Source organism: Dermochelys coriacea, chromosome 11 (assembly GCF_009764565.3).
Source record: "Dermochelys coriacea isolate rDerCor1 chromosome 11, rDerCor1.pri.v4, whole genome shotgun sequence".
NCBI lineage: Eukaryota > Metazoa > Chordata > Testudines > Dermochelyidae > Dermochelys > Dermochelys coriacea.
The window spans coordinates 29,663,170-29,688,778 of record NC_050078.2 but is presented as its reverse complement, the minus strand read 5'-3'; the positions used below and the strand labels follow the sequence as shown (position 1 = coordinate 29,688,778).

General features: G+C 40.3%; 1 protein-coding gene across 4 annotated transcripts in view; it reads right to left on the bottom strand.

Annotated features, from left to right (window-relative positions):
* Positions 1-25,609, bottom strand: part of GALNT13 (polypeptide N-acetylgalactosaminyltransferase 13) — a 338,478-nt gene that overhangs the window by 312,455 nt on the left and 414 nt on the right. The window contains exons 2-3 of one of the 4 annotated variants that reach the window (XM_043505126.1): positions 7,096-7,283; positions 963-1,209 (exon numbers count right to left, since the gene is read on the bottom strand). In XM_043505126.1, coding sequence (XP_043361061.1) covers positions 963-1,104 — 142 coding nt within the window. In that variant the 5' untranslated portion in view covers positions 1,105-1,209; positions 7,096-7,283. Of the gene's footprint in view, positions 1-962; positions 1,210-7,095; positions 7,284-25,177; positions 25,542-25,609 lie in introns of those variants that run through there. The other 3 variants (XM_038421727.2, XM_043505127.1, XM_038421728.2) reach the window with 3 other exon arrangements.

The following is a 25,609-nucleotide window of genomic DNA, read 5'->3' as shown; positions in this document are numbered from 1 at the left end:
CCAATGTAGTCATTAATCAAAATTATCTCTAAAATAGCAATGACTTATTCTTGCTATGGGAGGTTGTTTTCGAACAAGTATCAGTCTACGTTTGAATTGTTTTATTTGAACACATAGGACAGCTGGTACAATGCTATTCTCTTAGCCAATGAGAAACTTTTGAACCAAGTTTGCAGTACAAATATTCACAATTACACATTCAAATTTGCTTTCCATGACTATTTCTGTTATAATCTCTTAAGATTCAGTTTCCATTTAGATAACTGCCAGTAAGCAAATTATTAAAATATTGAAGAAAGCACAACAGACAACTCTAGTTCATTTAATCATCTGAATGAACATTAGAGGAAGGGAGGTTTCTGGGTGGATTCCGGGGAGTAGGACAGACTGGGGGGGGGGAGGGAAGGGGAGTGGGATGGAGGAGAAAGGGTGGCTAAATATTTGCCAGTCTCTACCCCTTGTGCAGCTACAGTTAAATCAAACATGATCCTGATGCCTCTGTATGGAAGAATAGGTAAAAAAATTTTTTTTTTCTTTAAGTTGTGTGACTATAGTTAAACCAAACTTTTAATTCAACATGTATCATAATAAATGCAGTTACACAGACTCTGCATATCAACTGATTTGCATGTCAGTCAACAGTTTTTCTTCTATGAAAAACTCTTCACAGAACTGCGGTTTCTGCTACACAAATACTTACATATAAATGGGACTTATATATTTAATTTTGTTTATACCAAATTGTCTGAGCTGCTAATATGCTAATCGTCTAATACTAAAATAAATTAACATAACCAACAAACTGAACCAATACAGTAATATGAATCAGAATGTTTAAGATTCTGATATTTTGCCTTTCTAATTTTGAACAATACATAACATAACAGTCCAAGTTCCAGGTCAGGACAAATTCTTCCAAACAAATCTGTGACCTTTGTACATAATTTAGAACTTGGGCTTACCCCTTAGAGCAGGCAGCAGTGACCTCTCTTTCTTGTCATCACATTTGTTACATTCACTGAAGTACAAGAGTAAAAAGACATCCACAAGCACCCACATCAGAGAGGTGGCGAGAACCACCTTGCAGTAGACAAATCTCCTCATCTTGTCTTGATTTTTAGTTCACACACTAGTAAAGATGGCTATTGCTGGGATGTATCCAAGCCACACTGTTAAATTCCAGTATGAAAGTGAAGTCGAGAGCATCCACTGCAATTAAAGAAAAAAATATTTGAATTACCTAATTTGTATTACAAGTATACATGGTTTAAGGTCCAAAATGATACAAAGATATAATGCTGAGATGCTTTTACTCTATTTTAAAAATTAATCTATTTTCCTTTCTCCTGTATCTAAATATCCTCTTTGTAATGTTAACCCATCTTTCAAAGATTTGTTTCCTTTGCTTTTGTGAAGAGTCCAGTTCTTCTGATTTTTTCCTGTGCTGGATTATATTTTACCTAGATGTCTGTAAATCCAAAAACCTGAGTGACCCTGCCACTGAAATTTAGACCACCACTTGAGCACCAGATGTCACTGAAGGAAGACTGCCACAAGATACTCTATCTACTTATATGGAATACTGCCTTGAAAAAAGTATGTTTGGGAAGGGGAATTAAACTTAACTATTTGTAAGCGGGGAAATAGTCCCACTATTGTGGGGAACTTTCCTGGCTTCTGCACTACCCCAGTGAAGTGGGCTAGTGAAAGGATCAGAGTCCTCGCTCCCACTTCCTTTACCCATATACAAGTCTCCCTTGAGGACTCCCCTTCCACTCTCCAGTCCGGCAGAGTCCTCGTAACCCCAACAAGGCTGGGCCCAGGATTCCTGGGGGGCACAACCCCCAACCCTGCTGTGGTCATCTAGGACTCGGCTAGGGTGTCCCCACTCCGGGGTACTCACTCCGCACTGGGCACTTCTCTGACCCACTGACCATTACATACAAGTTAAAGCAAATGTAAGTTATTTAATCAACAATTAATTTTAAAAAGAATAAGGAAAAATGGGAAAGGTTAAAGGAAACATCAACCCACTCTGTGGCAGGGAACATCAAACAGTATCTCTGGAATGTCAGGGCAGTTCACAGTCTGTTCCTTGTAAGTCCCAGGCCTTCTTTTCAGGCCCTGGCTGTGCTGCAGGGATGCTGTGGTTGGACACTTGCTCTGGTGGTGGTAACATGCTCTCAGGCTCTAAGTGGTAAGACCCTTCTTCCCAGTGTCGCCCCCGCCCTGTCAGGATTATGATCCAAGCCTGGCCTGCAGAGCCTCTTGGCTGAGGCATCTCCCTGTGCTGGGCCTGCTGCCCAGGGTCCCCCTCGCTCTCCTCAGCTGCTCACCGCACCCAGCTCCGGACTGCTGCAGTCCCAGCTCCACCACTCTGTCTCAGCGCTGCTGCTGCTGCTGCTGCTCTGCCTCCAGCTCCCTGGGCTGCTTCTTTGGCCCCTCTGCCTCTGGTTGCTACAGCTCTGCTCCTAGGACAGGTCTGCTCTGCAGGCTGCTTCTATGCCTCTGCTCCCAGCACTGACCTGCTTCCTGGGCTACTTTTCTGGCCCCTCTGGCTCTGGTTGCTGCAGCTTTCTTCCCAGGGCAAATCTGCTCTCTCTGGGCTGTGCCTCTGGCTTTGGGGCTGCAGCTCTGCTCCCAAGACAGGATCTGCTCTCTCTGGATCTGGCATGGCTCTGCTCCCCAGCTCAGCTCGGGTCCCTGCTTTCTCCTTAGCTTGGCCTCACTCTGTCTGACCCAGGCAAATCCAGCTCACATGGAGGACGGGACCTCCCTGGCTTCCTGACTCCATGATTAGCCTGCCTGCCATGTCATTCAGGCTGACCTGGAGCATTGGCCTCTCCCCATTGTTCCTGGGGACTATCAGTCTCGGGGTCCTGGTTTCCCATAGACCCTTCCCCTTTTAGTACTGGGAGCTAGCCAACCAAAACACCCCCACTGAATGTTAGTAAGGGGGCAACAGTCCCCTTACATATTCCTCGTTCTATTGTAATATATTAAAGTTAGATTGTAAATTTAAACTTCCACATCTATCACTACAAAGGGCATTCCACGCAGAGATGGGAAATCGTATAGGACACTTCCTGTATTAATGCCAGGTTTCAAAAGCAGCGTCCTAACGTTCAGCAACTGGATGCCTTACCAAGGGCTTAATAAAACAAAATATGCCATCTATTAGCACTTTCATATATGTCTTTTCCAAAAATAAATGACAGTTTAGAGAGAGCCCTCATTTGGAAGAGCGTGCTCCAGTGTGAGGATCCAAATTTGAATCTACTTAAAAGACTGTATTAAAGGAAATGGTAAACTACCTTCTTGATATTGAAAATATATATATATTGGCTTCTCAAAAAGAGAGTAAGAAGGCTAATAAAATTTCATCTTCTCTGGGGGACCCAACTAACTCAGGGCATGGATTACTTTACAAGTATGTTTATATATGCAACACTATCCCTCTACTGCACTGGTCTGCCCCCTTCTTATAACAATCCTTCTTACTAGAGCACTGAGTCAGGAGGATTCTTGTATATTTCAATATTCTCCCTGCTGATTAAAAACAAAAACAAAAGCTAAGAAAGGATGCAATTCAAACATTCTCCCTCAAACAAAACCATAGCTAGTAAACCTGATTTTAGGCTAGTGAGCAATGAGCCTTAGAAACATTTTCCCCTCTAGCTTTGCCCTTATCTAGTCCCTGTTCTGTATTCTTTTAGTGTCAGCAATGTGCTCAGAACTCTACAGAACATCGAAGTTGACACACTCCTTGTCCCAAGGATCTTACAATTCAGTTATGACTCAAAATATTTTTATGCGCCTTTGTTGGTGGATCACCATTGAATGGTTTCATTTTGTGGGGTGGGGTGGGAACAGGGAGGAGGAGGAAGGGTTGGAAAAAAGCAGAAGAATCTGCTGCTCAGGCTCCATTACTTCTGTCTGGAGCACATTAAGAGTACTTAAATAGCCACTAGAAGAATCATAATGAAGGGAAAGAAGATTTAAAGAGCCCCCCCAAACCACTTCCAATAAGGGATAAAACCATCCTCTTAATTTTCAGCATAGCTCTGGGAATAAGATTAGCTGGTTAATTCATTTTCCTTAGAAGCACAAGGTATGCCTACATTGTAGTTAAACACCTGCAGCTGGCCCATGTCAGTTGACTCAGGCTTGTGGTATTCACATTCAGGCTCAGGCAGGAGCCCGAGCTCTGGGACCTTCCCCTGAGGCAGAACTCAGGCTCCAGACTGAGCCTAGACTTCTATACCACAATTGAACAGCCCCATAGCACGAGCCCAAGTCAACTAACATGAGCCAGCCACATTGCAATGTAAACATACCCATGGAAATGTAGGGCTGGAAGGGAGCTAGAGAAACTTAAGTCCAGCCCCCTGCACTGAGGAGCTACCAAGTAAACATAGACCAACCATGACAGATGTTTGTCTAACATGTTCTGAAAAAGTTCCAGTGAGGGGAACTCCACAACTTCTTGGTAATCTATTCCAGTGTTTCACTATCCTTATAGTTTGAAAGCTTTTCCTAATATGTAACCTAAAATCTCCCTTACTGCAGATTAAGTCAATTACTTCTTGTCATATCTTCAGTGAACATGGAAAACAATTGATCAAATATGTTAAGGGCTGTTAGAGAGGATGGTGAAGACTCATCAGGTTCCTGCTCAGTCTTCTTCTCAAAACTAAACATGCCCAGCTTTTTTTAACCTTTCCTTATAGCTCAGATTTTCTAAACCATTTTATCATTTTTCTTGCTCTTCTATGGACTCTCTCCTAAAGTGTGGTGTCCAGAATTAGACACAGAACTCCAACTGAGGTCTCATCAGTGCCAAGTATATCGGGGCAATTGTCTCGTGTCTTACATATGACACTCTACCTTAAGTTTCATGAACAACTGCTCAGATTTACTTCCTTTTAAAAAAATATTTAAGCAATAGTATAGTAAATTAAAAACATTTAGAATTGACAGAGTTCCCACACAAGGATGTTGCTATTTCAGACAGTTGAGATTTGGGGCATAACTTGCTTATAGTATTTCATTTTTGATGATGGTGGTTTGTTTTAACTGAGCACCCATTTAAATGTTACATTTCTTTTTCTTCTTTAAATATACAATCTACAACATTGCACAGGGTATGCCTACTCCTCCCTCACCCACCACTATGTTTAACCAAAGCCCAGTAAAAACACTTCGCAAGAGTGTTGTATTTCATTAACAGAATTATTAACAATAAAAAATATAAAGTATAAGGTGACTAAGTTTAAATTGCATACTAAACTGATGAGAAAGATAAAGATGATATACATTTAAATATAACCCTTGAAATAGTTCCTAAAGGACCATTTCTGTACTTGATATTTGATGAATGTTTCCACATGTCCCAGTTCTAATTATATGGGCCTCAACAGACAGAGATCTTTATTAAAAACAGGAGAAATGATGACTGATATGCTAGGTCTCCCCCATTCCCTACCAGTACAGAGTTTAGAACTAGCTTTCGGGATGCTTAGCAGAATCATTATGTGTTCAATACCAAAGATGTGATTGATGCTATAAAAGACAAAAAGGCAGACCCTCCCCAAGGACCTTATAATCTAGAAGAACTTGTCTCTTCAATTAGGTTTACTTATTTATATTAAAAATAATAATAAAACCATAGCTATTCTAGATTGGGCTGCATGAAATCTTCCGTGCTCCCAGGCTGTACAAATTTTAACACTCTATTGTTGCAAGAGCTACTCCAACATGCTGCTGAACTTTTTTCCTTAACTGTGAAATTTACCTGTGGTCCAATAAAGCTTGTGCAATAAACTATACAGAGGTTAATGGTGAATGGTAATAATGGAAAATTAATTTTGGCAGTAAATTGCTCTTATGTTATTAACATCTGGACGAAAAATTACTACCTGGATTCTGCAGTTTAAAAAAGTCAAAGATAATTCAGGATATTTTTGTTCATTATGCAAACGGAGACTAATTTCAATCTATGTAGCAGTGCATGCTGTGCATTGACATCAGATTCTTGCACTTAAGAATAGACTAAGTATCTTAGATAGAATTTGTAATTTACTAACAGATAAGAATCCTGCCTCCCATTCTTCATATCCTTTAAATCTCCATTTTAAGACGATAATTAACATCTCAGAACTAGAGGAAGAGCCACCAGCAGATATTTTCATTTAACATCCGGTAATAGCCCTAGCCAGTTATGTACCAGAAAGACAGACTTCTTATACATGTTGAAGATAAAACTAAGAGTCCATTCCAGTTTTCCTTGTTTCTGGCAATGAGCTAATGGATTTTCAAGTGTCTACTTGTCCCCATAAATGCTTTATATTAGAAAACATACATTTCTTTAAATGAAAAATTTAAAAGTATTTAAAATTATCAGAAACAAAAGGCTTACAGCAAAAGTTGGATACAGTGCTACTAGCCCAAAGAATCAATGTATTCTGGTTAACAATAGTGTCAGGAGTTAGTATTAAACACACACACACACACACACACACAACATGAGCAATGCAGTTTAGCATGCATCTATCGCTTAGCATCTCTTTTTATCCCATTCCACACCACTCACTATCTGCTTAGAATGTAACCTCTTCAGGACAGGGACCTTGGCTTAACTGTCACTGCCTTGCACACCACTGTGCCATAATATATATATTCCAGACAAAAAAGTACATTAAAAGAATATCAAGGTTGAAAGTCAAGCACTCAGAAATTAAGAAACCAGAATTTTTTAATGGGAAAGTCACTTATTTTCACCTAGCCTCGTTCTCAGAAATAGCTGAATCCTTTTGGCTGAAAAACTTTCCAGGTTTCAAAAAGAAATCCAGCCTAAAGTAGACACCTCGCATGGAAAATTTCAGTTCAAATGATTAAAGATCAGCAAAATTATAAGTAACCAAAAACAGCATCTTATAAGGGTATTGTCAGTCAAACTTCATCATAGGCAGTACTACCAGCCTTGTCTATAATAACCACTAAGAAACAGCTGTAGTAAAAGAATAGAAGATTGCAAAGTCAAGCACTGAAAACAATTAAGGAATGCCATTATTAAAGTTGTCCATGAACCCTTACATTTGCTCCCTTGTGTGTATGCATCATGATGACATACCATTTTTTTCATCAGTCTCTTGCAGCATTCCATGCACAGGACAAATAATGTTCAGTAGATGAGGTTGTTGTTCAAGGTTTCTTTTTATCCTCAACACACTGCACTGAATAGAGGATTAATTTCTTCACAAATGTCTAGGACATTTGTTATCCTAGTATAAGAGTACACAAGAAACATTATTAATCCATTTTCACTCACAGGAGGAACTGAGGCAAAGAGATTAAAACCAAAATTTCATAACTTTGTGTGCCTTTGTGACTGGGTGAAAATAGAGCCTATTTTTCAGAGTATTTTACGCAGCCAAAGTTAAAAAGTGTGTCAATACAAAAATATTTTTTTGCCAGCATTTTTTTTTCTTTCAATTAAAGTGTCAAGTTCCTAGAACTCATTAGCTCAAATTTTGCAGAGTGTTCTCATGGCATTATCCCAAAGCCAGGTCCAGTCACACTTCTCTCTTGGACAAATTCCTTGATCATCATCGCAATGTGGAGCATGCAGATGTAGTCTTTCCTCTATTACTCTCAACAGGACCTATACATTCAGTATTTTGTCTAGTTTATCTGTTTGCCCACGTGAATAAAAATACTAAATATTCAAGATGCAATATATGACATTTTGCTAAAGTGTTATCTGTAAGCTCAGAGAGAAACAATCAAAGTGACACATCCTTTAAAACACTGGGGAGAGTTTTCTTTGAACGTCCCTGTTATTATCTTACTCTAGGTTCCTCTAGGGAGCATCCATTTCACAACCCGATTGTTCACTCCAACCATGTCCATAATATGACTAATCCTATATTCCAGTTTTTCGTTTTCATATTTCATTAGCCTGCTTTCCAACAACTTCAGAATCTCTTGTGATTTTATATTCTGACTTGGCTTTTAATTACTAAGGAGATAGGAGGATGTATCGCAGTGGCATCACTTCAGGGCAGCAAGCACCTCGTGGAAAAGTTGTGTTCAGAAACAGCCATACACAAATGTGTCTAAATACATTTTTAGAGTGTAGATTTCTGAGAGACACTGATCAGCTGGCCTTTGAGAAATAGTTGCTACCAGTGTGGACACAAATAAGAGAATTGACAACTGTGTGAATGAAGTGTCCTGAACCAAGGGCAAGAGCGCATGACACAAATAAATAATCACTACTCACAGCAACACCTTCCAAGAGTATTGGAAGCATTTAGTAATGTTAATGGTTTACTAGAGGAAGTGTAGTTTGAGTGCTAGAGCAGGGAACCTGAAGTTAGGCCTCTTGGATTTAAGTTCCAGCCTGGCAATTCTGGCCCAGATCATCAAAAGGTATTCAAGCATCTAACTCCTACTGATTTCAGTGGAAGTTAGAAGACTAAGTACCTTCAAGAATCTGGGCCTATGACTTCAGATAAATCACTTGATCCTTCTGTAACTTGCTTTATCCATCCATAAAATGGGCCTAATACTAAACAGCCTTTCTGGGGTGCTGGATTTCTAGTCATTAATTTATTAAAAGTGCTGTTAGAACCTCAGGTGAAAATGCTATATGTACTCTTATAATAAATTTAAATCAGACAATTTATTGTTGAATTAATCTAGTAGGTAGTTTTCTATCTCTAGCTCTTTTGATCTTAATATTAGAAGCCTATTGGAATGTTGACAAGAGTTAATGCCTACTGGAAACACAATCTGATTAACTATATCTTATGGAAAGTGTTCTTATTTTAGTTAGATTTTTCTCCCCTCTCCCAAACATTGAATTCATACTTCCTTCTGTTTGTGAGATACTTTCTTAGGTGAATCTATTTCAAGCATGACTGTGAGCCTCACTTTGCTGTTGCTTGGCAACAAAAATCAGCAGTCTTGTCCCTAGCACCCATTCCTGGTAGCTGCATTTCTCAAGGAGGTGATTTTTGATGGAATTCAGCTAAGTTTCCAAACCATTGTATTGTTTCATTTTAGTGAGCACATAAGGTTTGTATTACTCACTAAAATTTTTTTATTTGTACTTCCACAGCATGCCTTTTTAGTTTTGATTTCAGAACTGTTGCAAGGTTCTTTTTAAACAGCTTCAGATTCATCTTAGAAACTAAAAAGGTAGAACCTTTCAGGTATCCCAAGAGCTTTTTAATACTTAGGGTTAAAGGGAAAAATCATGCATTTAATAATCAAGAAGAAGAGCAAACGGTCCACCATTTCCAGGATTCTTGGTGGTGTGTAAATGAAAAGAATAAAAGCGTATCCTCTAAAAGGCAAAGGAGTCGTCACAGTTACTTCTCCTGGTTAAGTGTAATCTTAAATCAGTTTAACAGGATATATCACTTTACCATATGGCAGCAAAGCTTTAAGTGATAAGTTATTTATAAATGGAGGAACACTGGATAAGGTTACCTCAACTGTTCTCCAGAAAGAAAACGCAACAAAGTGTGCACCATTAATATCTCCACTGCAAATAAAGTATGCTTGCTTTCCCATAGGATACTGGATGTAGAAACATCTTCCAGCTAACTCAGCATCCTTACTCTATCCATAATAAAATACCAAACACTATACATACTATACATACATACACCATACATACTATACCAAACACAATATAATATAAGGTTTCACAATTAGAAACAACTGAAAGGCAGGATTTCAACACCATCACTTACTCAGCTATGTTGAACTATAAATTCTACAGTATACATTTTGCAACATAGGAGTATATAAAGCTATACATTTTACCAGAGACCTATTTTCTAATGCCTCTCTATAATATCAAAAGACAACAAATTACAAAACACATGCACACCCTATTCTTGTTTCCTCCTTCCCCTCCCTCACCCCCCAAGAAACCCCAGATAAAACACAGTAAAGGGAAAAAAAATACCATCTGGAAGAGGAGAAGATCTCTATTTGGTTGATATTTTTATGTACATATTAATAACTATACATGTTGCTCAGGATTATAGGTGTAATAGGAAGGTGGATGAGTGAATAAATAAATGTAACTCATTACATGCCTCTTAGGACCTTAACACTTATTTCCAATCTCTTTGTTATTTAGCTAGGACACACTGCATTTTAAAATTGCACTAACAATTTTAAATGCAAGATGCCACACGGGCCATAGTCTTCCAGTTCTGGAAGCCCGACCATTTCAATTCACCACTGCAATTCTGCCCACCGCCATCTCTAGACCTGTCTTGTAATACTTTGCAGGTTTTTCCATAATCACTCCAGTGCGGCCTCAAGAGAGCCACAGACCACAGGCACTAGTATGGTAATATCTGTGTGGTGTGTTAACATGCTGCATCATTTTACAAAGAACAGGCCATACAGCATGTCCACACAACAGCTGCAGAAACACTTTTTGTAAGCAATATTTTGTTGCAACATTCAACACTGAAACTGGTGCAGATGGCTAATGAAGATGGAACTTAAGCGGTGATGGTGAAGTATTCAAACCAAACACAGAGAATATGCCAGCCAAGCACACCACACAGAGCAGCATTCAATACTAAAAGTACCCATAAAAATCTACAAGGAGCCAGTGGAAATACCATGTAAAACTCTGCCTTAGTGTCTATCCTCCCAATACTGACCTACAGTCAATAACAATCTTAGTTTTAGCTTTAGATCCTGGCCTCATAAGTGGCCAGTTTAATAAATTGTATGAGCACACCTATAATGATGTCCCAAGAGTTTGAGGTCAATGGCAAGGGAATGGGGCAGGCAATTCCATAGCAGAGCAACTTCAGTGCATGAGAAATAAGCCAAGAGTACACATTCAACTCTGCTGTACAAGGTGCAGTTGAGAGCCTAGTTTAATCACTTGAGCTCAAGGCCATAAGAAGCAATTTCCAGTTTATATCCCAGGTGAGTCACAGAATGAATGTGACTATCAGACACTTAAGGCTGTTGTGGAATGCACTGAAGATGCAGAATGGATAATATCGCAATACTGCTTGGAGAAAGGGGACTCAACATAGACTCCATTTATGCCAAGTTCTACATCAGCATTTGGACATTAGTGCATTGGTGACAATTCCCAATCAGACAACATGAAGCAAGAAAACTGCACAGAAAATATATGTATATTAGAGCCATGAAAGTATAAAAGGTGATCTCATAGGCTAAAATAAACAGTGTGGAAGTGAGAATTATTTTTTTTTGTTTAGTGTATCTTTAAAGTGTGCTACAATGCATGTGACAGATGTCTTTCATACTTCAGTTTTGCTACCAAAGGACAAACCAAACAAAACAACCACTCCAGAAACCTTCCTAGGTCGTTTGGCATTAATAAGTAAACTTTGCAACCCTATCTTCTTAAATTGTGACGTTTTGAAAGTAGAATGTGTTTTATACAGACTTCTTATTATAGAGTTAAGACATGTTTAAGTTACTGTGAAACCAATCCTCAATACATTTTAATAGTCTGCAAATATCCTAGGAATAGATCAGAAACAGCATGAGGCATCATTGGATTCCCACAAGTAGTTTATTAATTTATGAATAATTATCTGCACAAATTATGGTGGAACTGACAGCCTATCAAGAGCTCAAAACAGAGCCTTTTCACGTTTGATAAGACAACAAAATTAGAATTCAGTATTTCTAGCTAAAAATCAGTCATTTTGTCTTAAGAATTCTTTTTAGTTTTTTTTCCCTCTCGACATTTAAAAATGGACTTATTCTTCATTTAGAACTCACATCTGTGACTCTCATATATTAGAGTAAGAAAAGACCTTTGCGTTCATCTAAACAATTCGCTTCCCAATGCAGGACCATTCATTACAGCATTTGCAGTGTTGTAGCCATGTTGGTCCCAAAATATTAGAGAGACAAGGTGGATGAGAATTTCTTTTAAGCTTGTCTTTTTCATCAGCATAAATTGATCCAATAAAAGATATTACCTCACCTACCTGTCTCTCTATTACTTACAATATATTTTGTTTTGTGATGTCCAAACCAAATTTTAGAGGCCCCAGTGACAAGGCTTACATCAATGCCTTTGGAAAACTATTCCACGTTCTGATAGATCCCACTATCAGAACTTCTCCTTCCCTCGCCCAGTATTCATCCTAATCTAGCCTTAGAGCACTGCAGAGAGAAATACATTGACTAGTCAACACCAGCTGTGTTCCAAGCTGTACCAGCTGTGTTCCAAGCCTCAGAAGGGTGTATTGGCATCACTGGCCCCACAGTACTGGCAAACATTAACTAAGATGTTATTTAAAAGGTGTAGTAAGTGATGCTACCAGGCACATTTTCCTAAATGCCAAAAGGTGTGCACAAGCCACAGAGCCTCCCTCCATGGCGCTCAGACACTGTCAGGGTTCCCTCCCCACTCTGAACTCTAGGGTACAGATGTGGGGACACGCATGAAAGACCCCCCTAATGCTTATTTCTAGCAGCTTAGGATAAAAACTTCCCCAAGGCACAAATCCTTCCTTGTCCTTGGATGGGTATTGCTGCCACCACCAAGTGAGTTAGAAAAAGATTCAGGAAAAAGAGCACTTGGAGTTCCTGTTCCCTAAAATATCCCCCCAAGCCCCTTCACCCCCTTTCCTGGGGAGGCTTGAGAATAATATACCAGCCAAATAGGTAAACTGGATTCTTAGAAAACAGAACTTTATTATAAAGAAAAAAAATTAAAGAAGCACCTCTGTAAAATCAGGATGGAAGGTAACTTCACAGGGTAATCAGATTCAAAACACAGCGGATTCCCCTCTAGGCAAAACTTTAAAGTTACAAAAAAAATTACTAGGGATAAACCTCCCTCATAGCACAGGGAAAATTCACAAGCTAAAAACAAAAGATAATCTAAGGCGCCATGCCTTATTTACTTACTCTTTTTGCAATATTGAAACTCATTTTAGGATGATTTTAGGAGAAGAAGTTTTCTGACCTGATGCTTCTCTGCTTCCCCAGAGAACACACAAACAAAGCCTTCCCCCCACCCCCCCAGATTTGAAAGTATCTTCTTTCCCCATTGGTCCTTTTGGTCAGGTGCCAACCAGGTTATTTGAGCTTTTTAACCCCTTACAGGTAAGGAGGCATTCTAGGCTACCCTTAGCTGTATGGTTACGACAGAGGTCCTCTCCTGACTCCCAAGAGTCATAATTTATACCACAGAGAACCAATTCTTAGTTTTACTAAGTTAAAAGAGTGTAACAGATGGGCTCAAAAACCACAAAGTTAGGAGGTGTCTAAAACCAGGGATTTGGCTCAGCCCATTACAAAAAGAAAGGCCATTTACAAAATTTGGATCCTAAAATAAAGGCATGTTTGGATATGGAGTTTTGCTCAGCCTCTACTCAAATACAGAACGTCTAGTCTGGGTCCATCTTGAGACTTCTAGCCTTTGGCCATTGTGAGATGGTGAGCTATTTCACCAGCCAGGGAAAAGACACAAACTCCACACCCAAGTCCTTTTTAAGGCCTTTTTCTTCAGGGCACAGTGTATTGTTTCTTATAAAGGACAAACAATGAAAAAAAAGCAATTCAATAAAAAAAAAAATACTAGTCAATCTCCAGAGGCTTTTTCATGGCTTTAACCAGACAGTGGGAAACAGGATACTTCCTTCCCCTGAACCCTGCCTCCTCTTCCTTTACCCTGCCCAGCCATATGATAAAAAGGGTGAAGAGATTCTTGCCTAAGATGCCACTTTACCTTGTCACAGTCAATTAACAGTGTGCCTTGCAGAAGTGATGTCTTCCTTTTTTCCTCCAGATTACAGGTGCTATTATATATACACACACACACACACACACAAAGTTGATGGCTTGACAGATTCAGGCCAGAACCCCATGTGCACTGCCCATCCAAACAGGGATAAAATGATGCAGTAGCAGCCAGCTATTGAGATAATTACCTACAGGAAAGCCAGGGGACAAATACTGAAGTGAGAATGTAGAGCAGACTGTTATCAACTGTGTACCAAAGGATTTCTCCACTAACTTTTACAATTGTGTTACTTTACAGTATTCACTAGCACAGATGCTATAAAATTCCACAGTGTTGTGAAACTAGCCAACCTGCACACAACCCCAGCTGTGCCATCCCATTATTCTGCATGCACTATAACTAAAAACTAATAACCTGTAAGTAGATGCAGCAGTTTGTCTTCCTTTGTATGCACAAAATGCCTATCGGCATATTCCCTATGTAACAAAGTTTTTAAAAATTGAACCTGTAAGTAAAGCTGAATTAATATAAAGGTCACAACTGGTCTGTTGATGGGTTGGCAATAGCACTTCTTGCTACACTAGGCTATATATTGCATTCATTACCTACAGTACACTGACCATCTTTTCTTTTGTAGATTGTTTCTGAGAGTCACATTTTCATATTTTGAGACTGCACTTACTGTGACTGAATTCTGGTCAAAAGTCACCAAATTACACACTCATAAGATATTACAGCAACACTGAACAGCATACGTCAAATGCTCTTTTCATAATAAACCCACTGATAAACAGAAAGTGACAAATGGTTGTATTTAGAGGTGAAAATATAGTTATTACAAATCCAGCATTTTTTTAAATAAATAGTTGGAGGGCTTGTGCCACCTGAACAGGGCAGGCTACACAGAGCCCTATATGTCAAGTAACTGTTTCCATGTGCAGCCAGGTTCCACCACCTCCAAGCTTCCATGACAGTATCCCATGGTTACTTCCTGTAAGACACACACCATCCTATTGGAGGCTCCGTGGCCTCTTGTAACCAGCTACATAGGCCAGGTGGAACTCGCTTCCTGCTGAGGCCAATCAAACAAGACCATGGGCAAGCTACTGAGATACTCCACTGATAGGTTGAAGGCATGTATAGGTGATATAGTGTTGCTGACCAAACTAAACCAAAGCCCCATGTTACTCTGCAGCCTGACCAAAGGCAAAAGGAGGGTGGGGGAGGGGGGAGAACCACTGCTTGCAAAGTTTTAGTTAAGTACAATAAAAGCTGTTTTATCCAGGATGTTAGGAGGGTGCCGGTAAGTCAAAAATGCTGATTAAAAGGGAGGGAGTTTGGATGCAGGGGGGCAGCGGATTGGGGAGCAGGAGGGGGATGTGGGGTGCCAGATCTGGGGAACACTCACCGTGGATGGCTCCCCGCAAGTGGCAACCTGTCCCAGCTTCTCCTAGGTGGAGGCACAGCAGGTGGCTCTGCACGCTGCCTCCTCCCACAGGCCCTGCCTCCCCCATTGGCCATGGTTCTCAGCCAATGGCAGCTGTGGAGCTAGTGCTCAGGGAGGGGCGGGGACCGGGTGTAGTGCCGCCTGCCCCATCTCTGCCTAGGAGCAGCCGGGTCAAGTTGCCGCTTGCAGGGAGCCGCCCTAGGCGAGTAGCCCACAGATCCGGCAACCCGCATCCCCTCCCGCACCCCAACCCACTGCTCCGAGCCCCCTCCCGCACCCAAACTACCTCCCAGAGCCTGCACCCCCTCTGGCGCCCAAACTCCTGCCGGCCCCACGCCAACCGGACTATAAACCAGAATTTAAATGAAGATCAGAAATGTAGGTTTATAGAGCTTTCCAGTTGGTGGAAGTGCCAGATAAAACAGCTTTTACTGTACATTGCTAAACGCTATAAAGAATGGACTTTATCAAAGTTTGTGGAGCTGACTCTTGTAAACAGAATATTGGAGAAACAGCTTTCAGAAACAGAATTATTAACCAGAAAGATAAATTGTTATTTGCTATCTACCAGAAAATATATGCATCCCCATATCACTATTAATCAAGTAATGTAATGTGTTCATTGTTGTAACTATAAGTGTGTTTAAAAGTGAGATGTTGTGTAACCAAAATAAGAAAGCAGTTAACAGTAAAGAAGTATAATACATTACATTTAGAATACTTTATATTAATGCTAAACTGTATCATTTTAAAACTGTACTACAGTTAGATGCTGTAACTTTCGCATGACTCTTGTATTCTCCTGCAGTATCACACAACAGGTCTTAAGAAATACATTCAGCCCTCCAGCCTTAAGGTATGCTACTATACCTGGTGTGACAAAGTTCCTCCTCTGCCTTGATGGGTCCTGTGCTTATTGCCGGATTTGCTTCCCTCAGAGATTCACAGTAGCCCTCAGTTTGGCCACTTTTGCAAGTGGCTCAAACCTGCCGTTCACTCAGGTAACCTCATCACTGGCCAGCATGGGGAAAAGGAAGAAGAACAATCCCCTCAGTCTCTGCTGATCCACCTAGTGGGTCAGGGGACAGGCCAGGGACCTCTGGTGGGACCCACAGTCCAGGTCAACTCCTCTTATATCCAGTAGTGGGGAGAGGGATGGGGAGAACCCAGGCTCGGCCTCTACTCCAGGTTCCAGCCCAGGACCCCGTGGATCACAGCTGTCTACAGTGTTTCTTTAACAGCTGTGTGACAGCTACAACTTTCTGGGCTAATTCCCCATGGCCTCCTCCCAACACCTTCTTTATCCTCACCACAGGACCTTCTTCCTGATGCCAGATAGCATTTGTATTCCTAGTCCTCCAGCCCTCTCCCTCTCAGGTTCTTGCACGCCCTTTACTGACTCAAGTGAGGTCCTTTTTAAACCAGGTGTCCTGATTAGCCTGTGTCATAAATATAAAGGGAAGGGTAAAAACCTTTAAATCCCTCCTGGCCAGAGGAAAAACCCTTTCACCTGTAAAGGGTTAAGAAGCTAGGATAACCTCGCTGGCACCTGACCAAAATGACCAATGAGGAGACAAGACACTTTCAAAGCGGGGGGGAACAAAGGTTCTCTGTCTGTGTGATGCTTTTGCCGGGACAAGAGCAAGAATGCAGCTTAGAACTCCTGTAAAGAGCTAATAAGCAATCTAATTAGATATGCGTTAGTCAGTTTTGTTTAAATAGCTGATAAAACAAGCTGTGCTGAATGGAATGTATATTTCTGTTTTTATGTCTTTTTGTAACTTAAGGTTTTGCCTAGAGGGATTCTCTATATTTTGAATCTGATTACCCTGTAAGGTATTTACCATCCTGATTTTACAGAGGTGATTCTTTTACTTTTTTTGTGATTAAAATTCTTCTTTTAAGAACCTGATTGCTTTTTCATTGTTCTTAAGATCCAAGGGTTTGGGTCTGGGTTCACCTATGCAAATTGGTGAGGATTTTTTTCAAGCCTTCCCCAGGAAAGGGGGTGTAGGGTTTGGGAGGATTTGGGGGAGGGGGAAGACGTTTCCAAGCGGGCTCTTTCCAGTTATATATTTGTTAGACGCTTGGTGGTGGCAGCAATAAAGTCCAAGGGCAAAAGGTAAAATAGTTTGTACCTTGGGGAAGTTTTAACTTAAGCTGGTAAAAATAAGTTTAGGGGGTTTTTCATGCAGGTCCCCACATCTGTACCCTAGAGTTCATAGTGGGGAAGGAACCTTGATAGCCTGCCTGTCTTTATTGATTCTAGCAGCATCTTAATTGGATCCAGGCATCCTAATTAACCTACCTGCCTTAATTGGTTCCAGCAAGTTCCTGATTGTTCTGGAACTGCCCATTACATTACTTGGGAAAAAGGGACCTGCTTAATCTGGGGCTAATATATCTGCCTTCTATCACTCTCCTGTAGCCATCTGGCCTGACCCTGTCACACTGGCTACTACAAATATGTCTTGCAGAATGTATGGAGCTAAATAAGAGAAAGTCCCTAAGGTATAAAAGGTGAGATGTGAAGTACTGTAAACTCAACATTAGGTATAGAAAAATTCCAGACAAAGAACAAAAACAATTCTATTGATGCTTAGCTAACATGCCCTCTGTGCCAAGCTATAGCTAATGCAGGATGTTTCTAAAGTTTTGCTGACTTTTGGAATGCTATGGTCAAACCAAAATGCTGTTTACTGCAGAGTCTGTGCCAGCCTAGAAAAAAAGGCTTCCCAAAACACAAAGAAAATAGATAAGAATAATATGTTAGGTCTGAAGCAATACAAAGAAATGGTGAAACCCCTATCGGTTTTAAACAATTTTAGTATACATAGAAATAAAGTGAAACTCAAATTTTGAGACAGCTGAACATCTGCACTGCTGCCTCCCAGACTGGTTATCAAGGTATTGGCCTTCCTTTCTGTATTATGCTATATTAATTTTTGACTAAATCTTTGATTAATCAAGGTGTTTAAGCCCAGCTATTTGATTTCTCTTGTTACTGATTTAAACTGAAACCGTAACAGTGTGGAAAACCTCAGAAATAGAAGATCATATAAATCTAATCCCAGCACTGTAAAATTGATAATTTTATCTCAGAAAAGAAGAGTCAAAGACAACTCTCACTATTGGCTACTAACTTTAGACTGAAGATAAGACTTACCAACACTGAGGTCCCGATCCACAAAGTTTCATAGCTTCCATTGATTTCAATGGAATTTAGGAGCCTAAATACCTGTGTGAATCTGGCCCTTAGTTACTACAGAAGGACATTATCATATTCCTTACGCATGCAGGACACACCGAAAATGGTTGGAGCTACAGCAACACAACAAAAGCTTATTTTGCTTATTCTGTTTAATAGAGACTGTTTTTCTTTTTTAAAAAAATAAAAATAAAAAATAACCTAGGTTGAAACCCTGATATCATCAAAAAACAATTTATAGTAGTAACTTCAGAATATGAAAATACAAGACTATTTTGAAACCAGATCTAAAATGCTGTTTTCCCACTGTGTTTATTGTAAATTCAAAACTGCATCATTCCAAAATTAGTACACCGGAATGTTACAGTATATATTCTGTCTTTCCTATTATTATCCTCAGTAATATTTCTCAAGCACTCATGCAGAAACAAAGTCCTTTAAAAATATACAGCTCTCACAATATTGAACAGAAAATCTAATTCCTGGAGCTATTTTTCCTAGTGTTGTTCATTTAAGCAATTCACAACACAATAATTAATCTAGTCTTTTCAAGAGGAAGAAATTTAGTTCTCCCATATTTTCAAGAAAAATATATTTGTCCCCTTTTATTCTACTGTCTCATAAGAGACTAGCTCTTGAAAGTCTTACATTGATAGTCTTACACGGTTTCTTATTCTTTATTTTTTATATCTAAGTTTTTGTATCTAATTTTGCTGCTTTGTTGCTAAATTTCTTTGTCAACATATTGAGAGGCATTGATTTCAATGTGTGTATAGTTTACTAGTTTGTGGTTTGTTTGTTATCGCATTGTGGTTCATTTGTTTGTTTATTATGGCTGGTTCATACAGAATACAATATAGGATTTACTGCTACAAATAAAGTAACGTAACCTAAAGCTGCAAAAGAATTTCCAACCTAAATCAAGTTATAAAACTTTCCCCTTCATTATTTATACTTTCTAGGAAGTACTTTGCCAGCATGCCAAGAAACTCAAACTGATACAGTAGAGATTCAAAAATTACATGGTTATAGGATGAAGCTCCAGCTAGACATTCCAGCATCGTCTATATATGCCAGCATATAGCATTGTCCTACTTTCAATAAGCACTCCATATAAATTAGAAGAGGAAGAACTCAGTAACTTTCTTCTGAGGGGGGAGTGCATGCATTAGCATACTTAACACAACCACTTCAGTTTCCTTCTTTGTACCTTCAGAAGGCTATACAAATTACAATAGACCTGAAACAGTGTTCTGTCTGATTTGGAAGACTACACTAGAGGCTCAGCTACACAGTGGTTCTCAACTAGGAGAACGTGTACCCCTGCGGATACGCAGTAGTCTTCCAGGGGGACATCAACTCATCTAGATATTTATCTAGTTTTACAACAGATACATAAAAAGCATCAGCAAAATCAGTAAAAACTAAAATTTCAAACAATGACTTGTTTATTCTGCTCTATATACTATACACTGAAATGTAAGTACAATATTGATATTCCAATTGATTTATTTTATAATTATATGGTAAAAATGAAACAGTAAGCATTTTTCTGTAATAGTGTACTGTGACATTTCTGTATTTTTATGTCTGATTTTGTAAGCAATTAGTTTTTAAATGGAGGTGACACTTGGGGTATGGAAGACAAATCAGACTCTTGAAAGGAGTACAGTAATCTGGAACGTTGCAAAACACCGCTCAAGACAGGGGTTCTCACAACAAATTTTTGGTGGCCTCATAGCGCGGCCACGAACTCTTGCTGGTGGCTGCTCTGACAATTTTTTCCTAAAATACTTAATTAACTTTGGGGAAAACAAATAAATATGCACATATACATGTCCAAATCATTGTCATTTATTTATGTAGGGTTGGGTGGTTTTTTGGCAGACTCCATTAAAAAAAAATGTACAGTTGGTCTCTATGCTTTACTGGACCTAAACAGAATAGAAACACAAACAAGATGCTTTGAATGTTGTCTTTTTTTAAGAAGACTTGCTTGCTACTAAATCTTCTATGAAAAGTGATATTAACATACAAACAAATATCACTTTTCACAACAGACTCACTCAGTCAAGGCAAGCCTGGGGACAAATTAAGTCTTGAATAGGGAGGTGGGTACTGCGGCAGTGCGGGTCGGGGGGGTGATAGGGCACGGGGGGGGGGGGGGCAGCAAGGGGCCAACAGTAATTGGGAGAGGTGAGCTCAGGGCTAGAGCATGCCACCACATGGATGGGGAACGGAGCCCAAAGCTCTGTGGCTGAAGCCTGCCACCCAAAGGATGAAGCCTAATCTCCCTGTGCCTTGGAAGATGAAGAATTCACTGTCTGCCTGCTCCTCCAGCATTTTGTGTCTCCATGGAAAGGGAGGGGCAGGGCCCAAATATTGCTGGCAGTCCTGAGGGAGGGACCAATGCTCCCCCTCCCTCAAATTACCTCCCAGGAGGCTGTGGCTGCAAGAAAAGCCCCTGGTGGCAGCATGTACTATACCATTATCCCCTCCGTCTCCCCTTTGTGTTTGATATTGCTGAACTGTTTTTTCTCAGACTAATTTTAAGCAATTCACTCATGGGCAGAGAAGAGATCTGGAAATTTTCAGCCCAAATGATCTGCAAAAAGTAGAAGCAACTAAAAAAGGTTTCTTTATAATGAAAATACTCAGGCAATCTTAACTATCCAACTACTAGGTATGCTGTTGTAATGTTATATTACTCTATCAACTTCAGATGCACCCGCTCACGATTCCTCCAAGATTCACGATCAACATAACTCTCACCTTTTGAATTTCTATCTTATTTGTTATAATCAAGCTTCTCATGACTACCCAAACACCTTTCGGAACATACTCTTGGTGACATATTTGTATAGAAAGATGGGCTGATAGACCATATGTTTTTCATTTAATCTTTAAAATAATTGCCACAATGAAGAAATCACTGAATAGACCCCATGAAAATAGTCAGGGGACCCAAACTTAGGTCTGTCTTCATTCCTGGAAATAAGTCCTTGAAACAGCTTGGCTTAAAGTCCATTCTTTTTAACCACACACCCAGCACTTTGACTCGCTCAGTAAAACATTCAAAAGCTGTTTTTTTATGATAAAAGAACCAAAATACTTGTAGTAATGACCCTAGTTAAAGCGCAGTCTCACATAATGACGACTCATGACTTAAAACAGAGGTCTCAGTAAAATAGTTTTAACTCATTAGCATCAGAACATTTGCATGGTACTACTCCTGTGCACAGGACACAGAGAAGACTTTTGGTTTATTAAGAGCTAAAATGAGGTTGTGCTACTAACTGAGAATACAATGGAAAATAGAGATTTCATGGAAAATGTAATTGTTCTGCTTATCTCTTTGCTTAGAGTGCAACAGCCACCAAGCAGTTAAATTACCCTAATCTTTTCCTTTCCTGTGAAGTACTTAATTCTAATCATGCCTTACTCTCATTAATTATTGCTCATTTACTATTTTCAGCCATTCAGAAATACCCAAACAAATATTCTCATTCTTCTCATTTTGCAACAAAGGAGGAATAATGTCAACTCCAGCTGTTGTTTCTGCCTCAACTATTCCAAACTGATTATAAGTATTTTCTAACACATTTAAATTAATTTAACTTGTTAAATTAACTTGCAGTTAACTTGAAATCAGGCTTAACCTGATCCTTGGAAGAATAGCTGGCATGTGAATCTGAATTCTATATCTGACCTTTACAACTTACTCATCACTTTATCATGTGATGAATCAAAAACCTAGATTTGAAAACACACAGGCCAGATTCTCTTTTGCCCTGTAGTTTGGAAATTTACACTCAAAGTGAGTGTAAAAGACTATTAAATCAGAATGGTACAGCCACTTTGCATAAGTCGTTAAAAAAAGTAGAGAGAACAGAATGAAGAAGGTAGGATTTACAAACAACATGCAAGATTTACTTATGTTACTTGCTTCATTCCCAGTTCTCAGTCTTAATCCAAATGCTTCCTTCTTCCTAACGTTGGTGTTATTAAACAAAACAATTGGTCAGTATACTTTTAGAACTCTCCCACACAAAAAGGTTTTCCCCTGCTGCATGCACAAATGCCACAAACCCCAAACGCCACAACGAGGTAGATATTACACCTTCAGCAAAGTAATATGGCAGATGATCAGCTCTTGCAAATGTCTTGCCATATACTATATTCCCAGCAACTCACTAAGGTAGTCTCTTATTGTCTACTATTTTGGCACAGGAGTATCTCGCTTGCTTTACATTTTTACCATCTTTAGGATTGTGGATGCCAATATTATTTTGAGGGCAAGTTATAAAAGTATCAGTTTTCCACTTCTGAAAACTTAAATAGCACTTGTGCAAATACATAGTCCAACTAAAAATAATTTAAACAGAATATTAATGTTCTGTCCAGTATTTGCTTCAACATAAAGAGTTTCAAAACGAGTTGAGCACGGGCAGGATTATTTCCCAGGCAGAAACAATGTCAGGTCCCAGATGACTAGCAAAGGGAAAACTTAGTACAACGCACAAAAATGGGACAAAGGAGGACACAGGGAATGACAGAGCAGTCAGCCTAACTTCAATTTCTGGAAAGATACTGTTTAATAATTTGTTCAAATCAATTTATAAACACCTAGAGGATAATAGGGTTAAGGAATAGCCAACATTGATTTGTCAAGAACAAATCATGGCAAACCATCCTAATTGCCTTCTTTGACAGAGTTAGTGGCCTAGTTCATTGGGGGAAAGCAGTAGTTGTGATATATCTTGACTTTAGTAATGCTTCGCAGTAAGGCATAATCCAACATGATCGTCTCATAAGAAAACTAGGGAAATGAAGTCTAAATGAAACTACTATACAGTGGGTGCACAACGATTGAAAAATCGTATGCAAAGAGTAATTATCAATAGTTCATTGTCGAACGGGGAGGACTTGTCTAGTGGGGTCCCACAGGGGTCTTCCTGGGGAACAGAGAGTATGCTTATAAAATCTGTGGATGATACCAAGTTGTAGAGGTTGCTGCAAGCATTTTGGAGGACGGGATTAGAATTCAAAATGACCTTAATATACTGGATAATTTATCTGAAATCAACAAGAGGAAATTCAATGACCACAGCGCAAAGCTACACTTAGTAAGGAAAAAAATCAAATGCACAACTATAAAATGGGGAATAACTGGCTAGACAGTACTGCAGAAGAGGATCCAGGGATTATAGTGGATCACAAATTGAATGAGTCAACAATATGATGAAAAAAGGCAAATATCTTTTTGGGGTATATTAACAGGAATGTCATAAGTAAAGTAACTATTCTGCTCTACTTGGCATTGATGAGGCCTCAGCTGGAGTTCTGTGTCCAGTTTTGGGCTGCACCCTTTAAGAATGAGGGGAGGGATAGCTCAGTGGTTTGAGCATTGGCTTGCTAAACCCAGGGTTGTGAGTTCAATCTTTGAGGGGGTCATTTAGGGATTTGGGGCAAAAATTGGGGATTGGTCCTGCTTTGAGCAGGGGGTTGGACTAGATGATCTCCTGAGGTCCCTTCCAACCCTCATATTCTATGATTCTATGATTCTAAAGATGTAGAGAGTCCAGAGGAGAGCACAAAAATTATGAAAGATTTAGAAAACTTGACCTAATAGGAAAGGGTAAAAGATCTGAGCATGTTTAGTCTTGAGAAAAGATAACTGAGGGAGGACCCGATAGTCTTCAAATTTGTTAAGAGCTGTTATAAAGATAACAGTGATCAGTGTTCTTTCTCCATGTTCACTGAAGGCAGGGCAAGAAATAATTGACATAATCTGCAGCAAGGTTGCATACTAGGAAAAGCCTTCTAACTACAAGGATAGTGAAGCACTGAAGTGAGATTGTGGAATCCCCATCATCAGAGGTTTTTAAGAATATGTTAGACAAACACCTATCAGGGAGGGTCTAGGTATACTTGTTCTTGCCTCAGTACGTGTGGATGGACTAATGACCTCTCAAGATCCCTCCCCTCAGTCCTATATTTAAATGATTTCTATGATATCTTACATACAAGTTTGTTTCCTGACTGACTTCTATTGCACTCTCACCCTTTTCTTTCCACACAGCAGGAAATCTGCCCAAGTTGTTAGAGTTTCAGCCCCATTCTGTACAACTGCTGCACGGCAAACAGCAAAAAGGCAGACATGTCTTTACGTTAAATATTTAAAAGACTGAAAGTTGAACACAGAAAAATAAAAGGTGACAGGAAGTAGGTATACAAGGACAACAATCCACTGCTGAGTTTCTGCATCTTTTTTGCCATGTATTTGTTTTGTTCAGCAAATAACTGCAATAATTATCATAATCAGAAGACTCAGGTCAGGGTCTCTCTGGAGTCTGAGATTCCTCCACAGCACCAGCATCTCAGTGAAGATACAAGAGAACAAGTCTCTCCTGAGCCCCCCTCTTCCACCTACCCATCCTTCTCTATAGCCCACCAGCTACTACAGCCAAGAAGCAGATTTCAGCGGCAAGTACAGACCTAAAACCCCAATCCCATCAGCAATACTTAGTGCATCAAGGAGCTAAACAAGGAAGACGCCCCCTCTCACTGCCAGGCAGCGGTAATCAATGTCCCCGAGGATAAAGATGCCTAATTCCACACCTCAATCCCCTTCTTAGGCTGCAACTCTCCCCGACCCACATCCCATCCCCTACAGTGGTGCTGAGCGTGGCTGGGAAGGAAGGAAGATGTCCCATGGGCTTGCCAGGCAGCGGCGCACCTCCCTGAGCAGCCGCGGGAAGACTTTCTCCGCCCGCTGCCAGACAGCGCAGCCCGCCGTGCACCTCGGAAAGAAGATGCCCTCTGCCATGTCCCTCCGGGCGCCGGGGGACGCGCCGATCCACCCCTCCAGGCAGCCTCGAAGCACCGCTCGGCGCTGCCACCTTCCTCCCCCGGCCAGGCGGCACAAACCCAGGAGAAAGTTGCTGCCGCCGCCGCCGTTTAGCTTTTGAGGCTCCGCAAACCGCCCTGTAGCACCCAGTTCAGCCTCCGCCAGGAGCGACGGCCCCGGCACCTTCCTCGCGCAGCCCGGGGCGCCCAGCCGGACGGCAACCCCCGCACAAAGTTGGGAGCAGCCGCACCGCTCCAGAGCCGCCGGGGCAGCCCCCGACTCACCGCACCACGGCTGCAGGGCGCCCTCCCGCAGCCCGCT